The sequence below is a fragment of the Eucyclogobius newberryi genome, unplaced genomic scaffold (genome assembly GCF_026437365.1).
Source record: "Eucyclogobius newberryi isolate DKJ021-1_F unplaced genomic scaffold, fEucNew1.0.hap1 SCAF_4, whole genome shotgun sequence".
Taxonomy (NCBI): domain Eukaryota; kingdom Metazoa; phylum Chordata; class Actinopteri; order Gobiiformes; family Gobiidae; genus Eucyclogobius; species Eucyclogobius newberryi.
The window spans coordinates 8,658,451-8,673,714 of record NW_027316056.1 but is presented as its reverse complement, the minus strand read 5'-3'; the positions used below and the strand labels follow the sequence as shown (position 1 = coordinate 8,673,714).

The window sequence follows — 15,264 nt, the reverse complement described above, 5'->3', positions numbered from 1 at the left end:
ACGCACCAAACAGCGGAGCGTGTAGTCGCCGGGCCACATGGGATGGTTTGGGACCTGGGACCGTGTCATCCAAGCTTCTGCCTGGAACAGATTCAGAGAGAACAGCAAAAAAAGGCCCAAGACATTCTCTCTGACCTGAACCATTCTCTGGTCTCTGAGCGTGTCTTTCTGCCCTCTGGCCGTCGCTCCTGTCCTGCTGTTGAAGAGTGAACGGGAAACCAGTCATGTTTGGGATTCGCTGCAAACCATTTTCCCCACAGGGACAAATAAGTCTTCTATCCATCGAAAAATATCATATTTTTGCAGATTTCTTCTTTCTGCAACATGTCAATCAATCACCTTCAGATCATATCTTGATTATTTTAATGAAATGTTTTTTTTTTTTGTTCTATTATAACCCCCGCCCTGCTCTTACGCTAATACAGTGAAAACACTCATTATCTGTGATTTTCTGGAGTTCTGAAAGTATATTTTGCAGTGTGTCTGAACCTTCAGTCCTTCTGTCCTAACAGCGGTCTCATTTTGACCATAAGAGCTGCTCTAAACTGGGGCAAAACAGCTTTAGCTCAACAACATGGACAAAAACAGGATAAAGCTACTTAAAGCTAATGATGAATAAAACCCATTATGACTTGCAAGTTCATAAAAGTTGTTTTCCAGTGGTATTCATGAGACATACTGTAGGCCATGCATTTATCCACACACAGAAAGGACAGACCAGAGAGGTTGATAAGTGACGTTTATTGCCATCACAAGCTTTAGGGCAAACACATGTGACCAGTGTTAAAACCAGGCTTACCATTCTTCTTTATTTTCCCCAAAAGAACAAAACTATCCTTAAAACCTCAATGCATTAAGAGACACATCCCTTATATCAGAGTATTGCAACTACGGCCTGAAGAAATATATGTTAACCCTCCATATATATTTTATCCACAACTTTAAGTGTTTGCTACATACTCTTTATGTAACTTAAATAAGATGAAATGATAAATAAGCGTTCCACTTTGTATCATGGAAGGTGCAACTCTTTGTCTCCATATGTTTTCACTTCCTTTTTGGCTGTCTCCAGTGAACAGCCGCGCCACTTGTGACATCCTCAACCCTGGCTACACGGATATTTTTTGGAAGACATTTCGGTGGCACAGGTAGTAGAGTGGTTATCATTTAACTAAGGTTTCTTGTTCAAAAAACGCTTTATTCTGCGCTACAACCTCCCAACAGTTTACAAGAGCCACATAAATCAAGGAGGAACATGACAGCTCTGAAATCAAAAAGCTAAACTCTTTTTATGCAGGAAGTGAACCAAACTACTATCTTAACGAAATGCAAATTTAAAAAAAATATCCATGTAGTCCAGTTCTAAGCATAAACTCCTCTTTAAGTCCTTTTTTTTAACCTGTTTCCTCTTGTTAAAAGTCCAGAGTTTTAAACCGAAAACCTGGACCAAAACCCTCATCTACATCTAAACATCAAACTCCACACTCATGCGGTTTTAGCCCTGCTCTGGACTACAGTGGACCTCGGACTCGGTCTACTTCCTGGGCGGGGTCGGGGACTTCATGGAGCGAGGCGGGGTGGGTGACTTGACACCACGTGGGGTCGGGGTGGGCGACTTCGGGGTCGGGGTGGGAGACTTCGGACCCGGGGTTGATGCGGGAGTCGAAGCCGGGGTCGGGCTCTTTACGGAGGGCGCCGGGGTCGGGCTCTTTACGGAGGGCGCCGGGGTCGGGCTCTTTACGGACGGCGCGGGAGTCCCGGGTTTGGAGGGCGTCGGCGTGGGCGTCTTGGAGTGCGGGGCCAGGGATTTTGGCGGGACGGGTGTGGAGGCGGGCGTGGCAGCAGGCGTGGCGGATGGCGGTTTGGCGTGTCCCAGTTTAGGCTCCGGGATCTGCTCGCCGTGCTTGTAGACGCTCACGGTGATCTCCACGAACTCGCCGCCGTATTTGTTCCGGACGTTGATGCTGTACTTGCCGGAGTCTTCGGGCGTGACTTTGGTGATGACCAAACTGGCGAATTTGCCGCCGTCGAACGTGACCTTGGTGTGTTCGGTGCAGGCCACTTCCTGCTCGTTCTTGAACCATGTGACCTCAGGGGTCGGGTCGCCCCACACGGTGCAGGTCAGGCTCAGGGACTGGAGAGGAACAGGAGACAGAGGTCAGTGTTCAGGACCAACAAGAGACGCAACAATCATTCACAGGGAAGAACAGAGAGAATAGAGATCACGCTTAAGTAGAACGATTTAGGAAAAATATCTGTTTTCAATTTTACAGACAAGAGCGATTGCACATGTACAAACATGTTTGTGCAGATCTAAACTAGTTAAACCACAGAATATGTCAGGATATTATGTTGATTGAGGGGGAATTGATGGAACTTAAATTTCAATTAGAATGTGATTAAACTTGCAACTCTAGACCAGGCTGATACTTTTTAGCATATCGACTATCTGCCTTACTCCTCCAGGACAGGCCGATACTTTGTTTTGGTCAATATGCTGCCTAAACACATAAAGCTTTATTTTAACACTTAGGTGCAGGTAATACACTGCAGAAAACGGGACTACACTACTCTCTTACATGTTTGTGGTTAAACAGGGCTTTGGGCGACTTTGTAGACAATTTAAATCATTTTGGGAAATTTAAAAAAACTCAAATCAACCCTACATAGACCATGAAACTTGGCTTCATTTCAGTGCAGACAACATGAAGAAAAACCTGTAATCTAATTATAATTTAAAGATGCACTGAGTAAAATAAATAAATAACACCTTTTGTGCACTTTACTACATCACAGAATCTGTCCAGGTCACATGTGTTCTAATGATCAGCACATTACGGGTTCAAACCTCAGAGAAGAGACTTTTAACAGTTAATAACAATATCATGATATTAGAATTCTAGATGGATAAGCCTTCATCCATAATTATATGATCATTTTTTTTAAAAGAATATAAAACATTTATTAACAAATAGAATGTGACCAAAGAAAAAAAACACAAGTAGCACTAAACAACCAAAGAAACAAAATCATGGCACATTTAAATGAAAGTAGGAGGAATGTCATTTTGTCCATTTGTCTGACGTGTGTTACTATGTCAGTCCTGTCTTTGATCGTTGGTGAGGTTCGTGTCATCCATTTCTTTGTGATGGGCCTTTTTTCCTGCAGCGTATGTTCAAAATATATCCATTTATTGTGTCCATGGCAGGAGTTCTGAGGCCCAAGTACATAGTTCTAAAATGGAGTGGGATAGCGTATTATATAGCTCTAATCCCATGTTTTTTTATCAAAGTAATTTATTTTGACAGTCAAAACCCGCTCAATAAAGTTAAACAGGAAATGATGTCGACAGTCACACGATCTCATTCAAGTTTATCAATCCAGTGTTTATCAAGCGCTTCAGTCCTCGGTTCCTGTTGTTGTGACGACCGGCAGAAGATGATTGTCAGGAATGCTGCTGTTCCAGTCAAACTCCAGCTCAGAAACAAAGATGGCGCCTGCAATTCAGTTTCTACAGAAAGTCATATGAAGTTAGCTACGATTGTGTGAGCTAGTTCAATCCATCGATCTCCCTTCAAACGGAGTCAAGCGGGACTGAAGCCATGATTCATTATTAAGTCCAGCTGTATTAGGAAACACACACCAAAAATATATAGGCCTATTCCAAACACTTCATAAAAACTACACCTTGATTACCATTAATAAAGCATGAACAAAGACTTGAAAAGAATGATTCAACACCCAAACCCCATAATGAAGTCGTTACTAAGCCTTTATTCATGCTTTATAAAGGGTAATTGAGGTGTAGTTATTATAATGTTTTACCCAAAATGTAAAGGCTACTTAAGTTGATTACAAAGGTGTCTTTTTAACCTGTTCACACACCTTTTTCATATTATATATTAGCATACATAAATATACTATACCAGCTCAAAAATGTATGTTTATCGAAGCAGTGTTTTTCAACCTTTGTTGCATAACGGCACACTTTTTTGGTTAAAGACAAATTCTAAGGCACAACAATATGACCAATTACACCATTTAGAGCAGGCATGTCCAAACTAAGGCCCGGGGGCCAAAAGCGGCCCTCAGACCAATTTTTGTTGGCCTTCCGGCTTCCTACTAAGTTTGTCCAAACAACAAAAATTCAAGCATTTTGATGTTATACCAACCTAATATTAATGTTCTATGTATTATTAAAGGTGTGGCGGCTCATGGAAACTATGTCAAATGTGTTCAACAAATTCAAGTTTCAAAATGCGGCCTTCTGTGAAAAGAGTTTGGACACCCCTGATTTAGAGAAAAAAAAAACAAATGCAGATATTTTCATGGCCCTTGTATCTGGTTCTTTTTTTTCCAGCGATGACGGACGTTTTGCCGTTTCCACTCGTTCAGAAGCTGCTCAGGACAAAGTGATAAATTATTGAGCCTGACATGACGGAACTTTGACTTTGTTTCCAGTGCACACCTGGCAACACCTCAAGTGTTCCCTCTAGTCAAGTGTCCGAGTGTATTTTACCTTGTGCTCCATGATGGTGACGACATCAGGCAAACCGCCGATGACTCTGCCACGATCTGACAAGAAAGAGGTCATAAAACATCAGTAACAAGCGTTGTATTTCTATTATGAACGGTAGATTATCGCTACTCACTCTTCTCAGCAAATGCAGCCGCCCTGAGTTAAAAACGAGAGGAATAAATGTTAGATTTAATTGCTGATAAATGCATGAATGACTGTAATCTGTAGTTCAAAGGTGAACTCACTTGAGCCTGAGGTACTCGTCGTAGGCGTCGGTGTAAGCTGCAGAGGACACAACTGTCAGTCTAACTTACTTTGGATAATAAAAGTGTAAAGAACTTGCTGCTACATTTGCTCTTTGCACATTTTAACAAGTTGTAACTAGTAAAGTAACGATGATGGCAGAATGTGATGCTTGTGTGAGTGAAAAGTACATGATTCCATCTTGCTCTTTTCTCTTAATACTATAATAGTGCCCTTTGGCAAAACACCTGAACCATTGAGTAATGTGATGACACACACGTCTATATCCCATATTTCTATTGTAGATACTTAGTTGGACTTGTTATGGTTCATTTAAACCACCTCCCAGACACAGACATCCAAACACACAATAAATGTCAATACTTTACAAAGCACAAACTACTAACAATGAATATACAATATATAAGTTTGCACAAAAACGTTCTAAATTCAGAATCAGTTCAATCCGAGTGGAGGCAAAAGTGCCATGGAAAATGATGTTATTTCAATGGAGAAAGTGGAATCTCTCTCAACAAATGCGCTTTGACTTGGAAACTACATTATCAATCTGCACCTGAAGATGTTTTATTCTTTCATTTCATCCACTTTTAAGCAGATTCCTTTGGGCCATTGTAACTTTAAAGACTGTTTTCTCCACATGCATTTTTCTCCCACAGAGACATAAAAATCATCATCTACACACACCAAAGAAATCAAAACCTGCCTCTGTCCATTGGATGTCCCAAATGTGTTGCCTGACCAGCCGTTCCCAACACGTTTTGGCAAACTACTTATCAAAACGGCTCGACCGCTGCGTTTACATTTCTAGGGCGGAGTTTAGAGCAGAGACAGAACCAATCACATAAACCCAGAAGTGACGCAAAAAACGCGACACGCTTAACCAGATATTACGTAGCCCATGTCGACAAGGCGTGTCCCGTGTTATCCGTCCTGAACGCAGAAAATGTCTCCTGAATCGTGACGACGCCCTTCGTACAACCGCATGTAACGCACGTTCATCACGGCGAGTAGAGCGGACTTTCCTCATCGTTCAAACCGAAGCCAGAGCAGAAGTAAACACTGGGTCACGAGCCGGGTCACGAGCCGGGTCACAGGCCGGGTCACGGGCCAGGTCACGAGCCGGGTCACGGGCCGGGTCACGGGCCGTGTCACAAGCCGGGTCACGAGCCGGGTCACGGGCCGGGTCACGAGCCGGGTCACGGGCCGGGTCACGGGCCGGGTCACGAGCCGGGTCACGGGCCGGGTCACGAGCCGGGTCACGAGCCGGGTCACGGGCCGGGTCACGGGCCGGGTCACGAGCCGGGTCACGGGCCGGGTCCGCTATCTTGAATGTTTTGGAACAGGGGTGAAGAGCTACTTCCGTATCCCAGTGTGACACGTTAAAACCTCCGCCTGGGATTGGTCGGTAAATGGATGACCGACGATTTCATTGGCTCTGACTGATTCCAGACCCTTAGGAACTCGAACAGAATGTGGGCGGGGCTGGCGGCTCAGGCAACCAAATGTGTGCAATTTTAGCCGTTTTTACACACAAAACCCTTTCCTGTGAAACCATGTCCAGGTTTGTCTTACATTTATGTTTGTTACCTGTAGCCAGATTAGATTTGATAGTTTTCTTTTTGGCTTCATACGAGAGCTTAAACTGCTCCTCGTCCTTCATGCGTCCCCCGGTTCCGAGGCTGTACCTTGCCCGCTCAGGTCGAAGGTGCGGGTGTGCGTCTGGACCCCGTCGGAGATCTCCATGGCGTATTGGCCCTTCTCTTTGTCGGACGGGTCACAGATCTGCATCCAGGCCATCTCCGCCATGCCTCCGATCCTCATCTTCTCTGACGACGCAATCTTACTCTCCCTGAACACACACGATGACATTTAGAACAAAATAAATCATCTTCACTGTTGTTACTTTTGTATTACTTCATGACTATAATAACATGGAATAAATACATTGTACATGGAATATCTACACTTTAAATGGTGGAATGATAGGATATTGCTTTGCGTAAGGTTGACTGCTTCACATTTATATCTAGAAAGTCCAATTTGTTTGTTGAATTGTTGAATCGTTTTTCTGATTGATCTCAACTATTTCTCTCTGTGGAGTAAGAAAACTGTAATTTTGTCAACTAAAAAGTCAAAAGAAACAAGAGAGAACTTTGCTGGAAAAAGTAGGGTCACGACTAATGATTGTAAAGGTGAAAGGTCTGGTGAAAGAAGCCTTCTATGTAGAAAATAAAGTATATTATGAATGGAAATGTGACACTTTTTGATTTGACAATACTTTTTAGTTTTTGTCATAAAAAAGGGTTTCATATTTGTCAGTTTACAACAATTTTCAACCAGGAATATGATTATTCCAATATTAACACTCATTGTAGTTAATCGATGCATCAACAATGCAAACTAAATTGAATCTGAATTTATTTTAAGAACAAAAATAAAGCTATTGCCAAAGCAAGAGTGAAAATAAAACTCCAGCACAACTTTCTCAACACGTGTTTCAACAGTTGGCGTGGTTTTATTTTAGAGCTGGAGTCGACCAAAGACATGAACTCTATTTAACTGACCCAAGACTACAAGGTTATGGACGTTTATGCAAAAACAACTATTTACACAGAAAAGGACTGGGAAACTATATATTTATCTTTATTCTGCTGCTGCCCTGTGTACTCTAAATCCTTTATCTATAATCAAAATAAAATAATGAGTCGACTAATGCTAGTTTTGGTTGACTAAAACACCATGGAGCGTTGAATGGACTGAGGAGCTGCAGTTGTGGCGAGCGTTTGCACTGACTTGTGTTTCCAGACGGTCTTCATCTCCTCAGTGTAATACTTCATGCAGCACTGCAGCCGGATTCCTTCAGGAGTGCACTGCAGCACCAGCTCCGAGGCCGACGCCCCTGCACAGCCAAACACAGCATTATTACAGCTGAAAGTACAAGCACCATTCAGCTGGTCACAAAGTGTGTACGCGCCGGCTTTAAGGATTTATACATGTTTTACAGCTTTAACCAGAGGTGGGGCCTTGTTTTGTGAGTCTCAGGAAGTCTCAAGTCAAGTCCGAGTCAAGTCCCAAGTCAAAGAGAGTCAAGTCCGAGTCAAGTCCCAAGTCAAAGAGAGTCAAGTCCGAGTCAAAGAGAGTCAAGTCCGAGTCTAGTTCCAAGTCAAAGAGAGTCAAGTCCCAAGTCAAAGAGAGTCAAGTCCGAGTCTAGTCCCAAGTCAAAGAGAGTCAAGTCCGAGTCAAGTCCCAAGTCAAAGAGAGTCAAGTCCGAGTCAAGTCCCAAGTCAAAGAGAGTCAAGTCCGAGTCAAAGAGAGTCAAGTCCGAGTCTAGTTCCAAGTCAAAGAGAGTCAAGTCCCAAGTCAAAGAGAGTCAAGTCCGAGTCTAGTCCCAAGTCAAAGAGAGTCAAGTCCGAGTCAAAGAGAGTCAAGTCCGAGTCAAAGAGAGTCAAGTCCGAGTCTAGTGCGAAATCAAAGAGAGTCAAGTCCCAAGTCAAAGAGAGTCAAGTCCGAGTCAAAGAGAGTCAAGTCCGAGTCTATTGTGAAATCAAAGAGAGTCAAGTCCCAAGTCAAAGAGAGTCAAGTCCGAGTCTAGTCCCAAGTCAAAGAGAGTCAAGTCCGAGTCTAGTCCCAAGTCAAAGAGAGTCAGGTTCGAGTCAAAGAGAGTCAAGTCCGAGTCAAAGAGAGTCAAGTCCGAGTCAAAGAGAGTCAAGTCCGAGTCTAGTGCGAAATCAAAGAGAGTCAAGTCCCAAGTCAAAGAGAGTCAAGTCCGAGTCAAAGAGAGTCAAGTCCGAGTCTATTGTGAAATCAAAGAGAGTCAAGTCCCAAGTCAAAGAGAGTCAAGTCCGAGTCTAGTCCCAAGTCAAAGAGAGTCAAGTCCGAGTCTAGTCCCAAGTCAAAGAGAGTCAGGTTCGAGTCAAAGAGAGTCAAGTCCGAGTCAAAGAGAGTCAAGTCCGAGTCTAGTGCGAAATCAAAGAGAGTCAAGTCCCAAGTCAAAGAGAGTCAAGTCCGAGTCTAGTTCCAAGTCAAAGAGAGTCAAGTCCCAAGTCAAAGAGAGTCAAGTCCGAGTCTAGTCCCAAGTCAAAGAGAGTCAAGTCCGAGTCAAAGAGAGTCAAGTCCGAGTCAAAGAGAGTCAAGTCCGAGTCAAAGAGAGTCAAGTCCGAGTCTAGTGCGAAATCAAAGAGAGTCAAGTCCCAAGTCAAAGAGAGTCAAGTCCGAGTCAAAGAGAGTCAAGTCCGAGTCTATTGTGAAATCAAAGAGAGTCAAGTCCCAAGTCAAAGAGAGTCAAGTCCGAGTCTAGTCCCAAGTCAAAGAGAGTCAAGTCCGAGTCTAGTCCCAAGTCAAAGAGAGTCAGGTTCGAGTCAAAGAGAGTCAAGTCCGAGTCAAAGAGAGTCAAGTCCGAGTCTAGTGCGAAATCAAAGAGAGTCAAGTCCCAAGTCAAAGAGAGTCAAGTCCGAGTCTAGTTCCAAGTCAAAGAGAGTCAAGTCCCAAGTCAAAGAGAGTCAAGTCCGAGTCTAGTCCCAAGTCAAAGAGAGTCAAGTCCGAGTCAAAGAGAGTCAAGTCCGAGTCAAAGAGAGTCAAGTCCGAGTCAAAGAGAGTCAAGTTCGAGTCTAGTGCGAAATCAAAGAGAGTCAAGTCCCAAGTCAAAGAGAGTCAAGTCCGAGTCAAGTCCCAAGTCAAAGAGAGTCAAGTCCCAAGTCAAAGAGAGTCAAGTCCGAGTCAAGTCCAAAGTCAAAGAGAGTCAAGTCCCAAGTCAAAGAGAGTCAAGTCCCAAGTCAAAGAGAGTCAAGTCCGAGTCAAGACCAAAGTCAAAGAGAGTCAAGTCCGAGTCATTGTCCCAAATGATAGAATACTGTATATTTTTGCAATGTATATGATTTTCCTTTTAAAAAGTCCTTTTCACATCAAAGTATCGACTGTGAAGATTATTATTTGATTTTTTTTAACACATTTATTATTTTCGTCCCTAATCTTCATCCATTTTATCAAGTCAAGTCTCAAGTCATTAAAAAAGTGGCTCAAGTCAGACTCGAGTCACAGCTTCGTCATATTTCCAGAGCCCGCTCCACGTAAACTGCTCCTAAACAGGAAGTCACTTTAGCGTGTTCATTTCTTTGTCCGAATGCTTCTTATGTGGACGTCTTTAATGTTTTACCGTGCACTCTTTTTGTTGTAATAACTCACCAGCGACATGAGCGAGGGCATTAATGATGTCTTCGAAAACTGAAAAAGAAAACACTTGATGTAATAAAACATTTGTAAAAAATAAACAGTGCTTCAATAATGATCCGCACACGAATGGAAACACATTTATCCAGGAACATGAAAATTGGCAAGTTGATTCCTGTTGGTGTTTTTGGCCATGAAACTCACTTAACTCGCCCGTTCATGCCTGTGTTCTGTCTCCAGTTCAACCAGAAGTGAAAGAGATCATCCTTTATGTATCCAAGTCGACCGATAAACCGACTAAACATAACGTCTTTCACACATTAGACAATTTACATGATAAAAGAGCCACTTCAAAACAGGCGTCTTTAACAGAAATCTTTACAGTCGCTCGATAAGTTCAGGAAAATTATAAAAACTGCGGTGACATAAACATTTAGTGTCAGTTTCTGTTCTGTGCTGCCAGGTTTTCCTTGTAAAAGAAATGTTCTAGAGACAGAGACTCTAAATAAAAGCTGCTGCATAGTCCGTGTACATAAAGTCCCAATTCTTTGAGCTCTTTGACTTTGGACTTTTCTGCTTTCAAACTCTTTTGTAATGACTTCTGTGCCCTGTATTTGGAGTCTAAATATAACGTTGTGATGGAGTATTTGCAGCTGAGTCTGACCTTGTCCTGAGATGTCAATCACAGAAGTGTCTTTGCATTTGTCGTCGCCGACCACAGCTTTGTACACGCCCTGATCCTTTCTGGAAAACTAAATAAACAAGACATACTTTAAATGGCAAGTCATTTTAACAGTCGTGTGAGAGATTGGATTGAAAAGTCTGACGTTGGGGATGGGCAGAGCGCAGGCCCCGGACATCACGCTGGGAGGAGCTTCTGGGACGATCTCGTCGTCCTCTTTGTACCAGTGGAAAGACGTCTCCTTCTTCACGTTAGCGACCTGCACGAGAAAGAGTCAGAGACGTGCGGGAGGAAATGGATTCAGGGCGGGTCAGAGAAGGGGTCAGAGAAGGGGTCAGGGAACGGGTCAGAGAAGGGGCCAGAGAAGGGGTCAGGGAACGGGTCAGAGAAGGGGTCAGAGAACAGGTCAGAGAAGGGGCCAGAGAAGGGGTCAGAGAGCAGGTCAGAGAAGGGGCCAGAGAAGGGGTCAGGGAACGGGTCAGAGAAGGGGTCAGAGAAGGGGTCAGGGAACGGGTCAGAGAAGGGGTCAGAGAACAGGTCAGAGAAGGGGCCAGAGAAGGGGTCAGAGAGCAGGTCAGAGAAGGGGCCAGAGAAGGGGTCAGGGAACGGGTCAGAGAAGGGGTCAGAGAACAGGTCAGAGAAGGGGCCAGAGAAGGGGTCAGAGAGCAGGTCAGAGAAGGGGCCAGAGAAGGGGTCAGAGAAGGGGTCAGGGAACGGGTCAGAGATGGGGCCAAAGAAGGGGTCAGAAAACAGGTCAGAGAAGGGGCCAGAGAAGGGGTTGAGAAGGGATTAGAGAACAGGTCAGAGGGTGGGTCAGAGAGAGTGTCAGAGGGTCAGAGGCTCAGAGGGCGGGTGAGAGGGTCAGAGGGCGTGTCAGAGGGCGGGTCAGAGAGAGGGTCAGAGAGAGGCTCAGAGGGCGGGTGAGAGGGTCTGAGGGCGTGTCAGAGGGCGGGTCAGAGAGAGGGTCAGAGAGAGAGTCAGAGAGAGGGTCAGAGAGAGGCTCAGAGGGCGGGTGAGAGGGTCTGAGGGCGTGTCAGAGGGCGGGTCAGAGAGAGGGTCAGAGAGAGGCTCAGAGGGCGGGTGAGAGGGTCTGAGGGCGGGTCAGAGAGAGGGTCAGAGGGCGGGTCAGAGAGAGAGTCAGAGAGAGGGTCAGAGGGCGGGTCAGAGAGAGAGTCAGAGAGAGGGTCAGAGGGCGGGTCAGTGGGCGTGTTCACCTTGCAGTTCAGCAGAACGGTGCAGTCGTCAGTGACAGTGAAGTACAGATACTCAGAGAAGTGTGGGCCTGGAACACACACATCGACACTGATGAGCAGCTCATGGGACGAGGCTCATCAATTAATCACAACTAATCGATTATTGAAACGATCGACAAAGAATAGTATCACGGAAATGTGTCAATTCAATCTTTTTGTTGAAAACTCTCTTTGGACGGTAAATATACTCCACCAGGACGTCCCACTGCGGCTTCATCGTGAGTAGGAAAAAGTGTCTAATGTCTTTTGTGTTCTAAACTAACTAACTAACTAATTAACTGATCCATTTATTTAAAGAATAATTAATTAATCGTTTATCAAAAGAATCATTAGATGCATTTACATTTTATTTGCAAAGGAGGATTGTGGGGTTATAAAGTAAATTAACACAAAAATCAGCAACCAAACAATTGAATAAAGTTCATATAATGCAAACCCAACACACTAGAGTCCAATTTAAGACCAGAGAATTAGGAAAATGGATGGAGTACGCTTTGAAAACCGCAATTTTTGTTTTGTTCTGAAAACACATTTCTCCACCGCGACATGAACGCTTCGACATCCACACCACAGTTGGGACATAAAAGCGCGGCACACCTTGTTTCCTGATGTGTTCCTTTCTCTGGAACTCGGCCTCCTTCAGAGCAGCTTTGAACACTGAAAACACACAAAACGTTGAGGTGAACTTGAACGCTGCCGTGTGGAATCGACCCTGAAGGCGAGTCTCCTCTCACCGTCTCCCACCAGCACCAGCGAGGTCTGAGCCTTGGCCCTCCCGTCGTGGATCTGGACCGTGTACGTGCCCTCGTTGGCTCTGGTGAAGTTCTCCACGATCATCTGGATCACGCCGGTCGCAGCGTCGTGGCTGATCTTGTGGCCCTGAGACACAAACGGGTCATCGCAAGTTTTTAATCACTGCTGATCATAATTTATTGATCGGGTACAAGACGAGAAACATTTAGGAATCATTCTAGACTCACGGTCGAACTTCAAAAAGCTTAAAGTTCAAAGAGTGCGTTAAACCAAGAAAGTGGTGTGCGAACGTTTTTTAAACTCTACGATCCTCTCTCATTGGCCAGATTACACTCCAACAGCCAATCAAAAGCCTTCAAACTGGGCACGAAAGGTGTTTGACATAAAACGATTTGATTCTACCTATGGGCGGAGCCAGGCCCTGGCTTTGGGGCTTGAGCCCCGGATCTTCACTTTAATCATGTCGTTCTTTTCATATTTAAATGTTTTAAAAGTGAAATGTGTCATTTGTGCAGAGTGGAGGGTCACTCTTCTTCATCTCTGATTGGGTGCTTGTTCTCTTTACCCGTTTCATTGGTTATTTTTGTTGAACTGGTGTATGATTGGTTGCATGTAGAAAGTGCGCAGTGTTTACAGCAGACAGCACGTCATGTGATCTGACCAATGAGCTGACAAAAAGGCCTTTTCTACATCAGTTAACTGAAGTTTTGCAAAAAGTGAAGGGCATAAATAAGAGCAGATCGACTGGAAAAAAAGAGATTTCAGAACATGTGCTGCAAAACAAAGTTTATCTAACGTAGAATAGACAACAACAGCACATAATCGTTCAAACTGTGAATTCATCGTGGTTGTAGCAGTGGCTCAGGTTTGATTCATCTACAAAGAAAGTAAAGCAGAGAAAGTACAGGACAAACAGCTCACTGAGGAAGGTAAGACTGACTTTTACTTTCCAAAACATTCTGACTAATTCTAAAAGAATCAGTTCAATGACAAAGAATACTCAAAGGGTTGACTAGCCCAGTCAGAAGAGCATGAGACTGTGGACATTAGGGTTGTGAGACAGAACATCAAGATTTCTTGAAAAAGTAAACGTAACTAAATGCCACCTCTGCTGTTCTGTTCAACGTTTTTTCACTCAGGTTTAATGTGTTCACGTGGCTCTCCGTGTTGTACATGTCTTTGTATTGATGCTGTTTCATTCCCGTGTTCTCTGTTGCGTTAAAAGTGCTGAAATTATACTGCAGTTTTCTTTTCTCGACTATCAAAGTTCAGCCTCGTGGTCACAGGAGGCGACAGGAGCGACAGGAGCGACAGGAGCGACAGGAGGAAACGGCGATATTTAAAACTAACTCGTCCCTAACTCTCACCAATCCTTCGCTCATTTCTAGTGATGCTTTTACACTGTGTACTCTTTCACAAATGTATTCATCACTGTCGCTCCTCGCATTTGCATGACACAACTGGGCACAGATCTGTCAGTCCGCCCCAGGGCATCTGCGGCTTCAGCTCACGACCCCGGCGAGGAGTGACTAAAGGGATGCCTCACCTCTCCACTGGCAACCTCTTTGTCGTTGACGATGAACCGGTAGGACACAGCGGAGGAGAGCTTCACGGCCTGGAGCCAGAAGCGGACGTGGCCTTTCTCCAGGATCTCGTAGTTCAGACCGTGTTTCAGAGGAACGACTGGAAAACAAAGCAGCTTTTTACAAGTTTAACCCGGGAAAAGTGCTTTTACCACACGGTGAATGATAGTAGAAAACAGAGAGTAGGGCTGAGGGCCTCCGTCAGTGTGCGGCGCTCACCTGGATGTCTGATGGCGTAACTGAGCTCCAGCATGGTGTCCAGGGCTGTGGGGGACAAACACAGGGACTCAACATAGGACGACACGACGAGCTAAAGCACGATGCAGCTTTATGCGCTAATGCAGACACTTTCACCCCCCACACTGTGGCTCAAATCTGTCATGTTGTTGTTATATTTGCTATTGTTATATTGTATTTTATTCGTGTACAAGTCTCTCCACAGCCTCGCGTCAGGACTAAACATGGACCGGCCTCCTGCTGGTGCCAGAGTCAGGACTAAACATGGACCGGCCTCCTGCTGGTGCCAGAGTTAGGACTAAACATGGACCGGCCTCCTGCTGGTGCCAGAGTCAGGACTAAACATGGACCGGCCTCCTGCTGGTGCCAGAGTCAGGACTAAACATGGACAGGCCTCCTGCTGGTGCCAGAGTCAGGACTAAACATGGACCGGCCTCCTGCTGGTGCCAGAGTCAGGACTAAACATGGACCGGCCTCCTGCTGGTGCCAGAGTCAGGACTAAACATGGACCGGCCTCCTGCTGGTGCCAGAGTCAGGACTAAACATGGACCGGCCTCCTGCTGGTGCCAGAGTCAGGACTAAACATGGACCGGCCTCCTGCTGGTGCCAGAGTCAGGACTAAACATGGACCGGCCTCCTGCTGGTGCCAGAGTCAGGACTAAACATGGACCGGCCTCCTGCTGGTGCTAGAGTCAGGACTAAACATGGACCGGCCTCCTGCTGGTGCCAGAGTCAGGACTAAACATGGACCGGCCTCCTGCTGGTGCCAGAGTCAGGACTAAACATGGACCGGCCTCCTGCTGGTGC

General features: G+C 45.1%; 1 protein-coding gene across 5 annotated transcripts in view; it reads right to left on the bottom strand.

The window, feature by feature from the left end:
- Positions 1 to 725: 725 nt before the first annotated feature.
- myom2a (myomesin 2a) overlaps positions 726 to 15,264 on the bottom strand; it is a 48,367-nt gene continuing 33,828 nt past the window's right edge. For 4 of the 5 annotated variants that reach the window (XM_072463906.1, XM_072463907.1, XM_072463903.1 and 1 more), the window contains 14 exons: positions 14,440 to 14,484; positions 14,184 to 14,320; positions 12,619 to 12,763; positions 12,482 to 12,541; positions 11,846 to 11,913; positions 10,777 to 10,890; positions 10,614 to 10,701; positions 9,965 to 10,003; positions 7,577 to 7,682; positions 6,469 to 6,632; positions 4,765 to 4,801; positions 4,653 to 4,675; positions 4,520 to 4,575; positions 726 to 2,134 (listed from right to left, as the gene is read on the bottom strand). In XM_072463906.1, coding sequence (XP_072320007.1) covers positions 1,535 to 2,134; positions 4,520 to 4,575; positions 4,653 to 4,675; positions 4,765 to 4,801; positions 6,469 to 6,632; positions 7,577 to 7,682; positions 9,965 to 10,003; positions 10,614 to 10,701; positions 10,777 to 10,890; positions 11,846 to 11,913; positions 12,482 to 12,541; positions 12,619 to 12,763; positions 14,184 to 14,320; positions 14,440 to 14,484 — 1,682 coding nt within the window. In that variant the 3' untranslated portion in view covers positions 726 to 1,534. The remainder of the gene's footprint in view (positions 2,135 to 4,519; positions 4,576 to 4,652; positions 4,676 to 4,764; positions 4,802 to 6,468; positions 6,633 to 7,576; positions 7,683 to 9,964; positions 10,004 to 10,613; positions 10,702 to 10,776; positions 10,891 to 11,845; positions 11,914 to 12,481; positions 12,542 to 12,618; positions 12,764 to 14,183; positions 14,321 to 14,439; positions 14,485 to 15,264) is intronic. The other variant, XM_072463905.1, reaches the window with a different exon arrangement.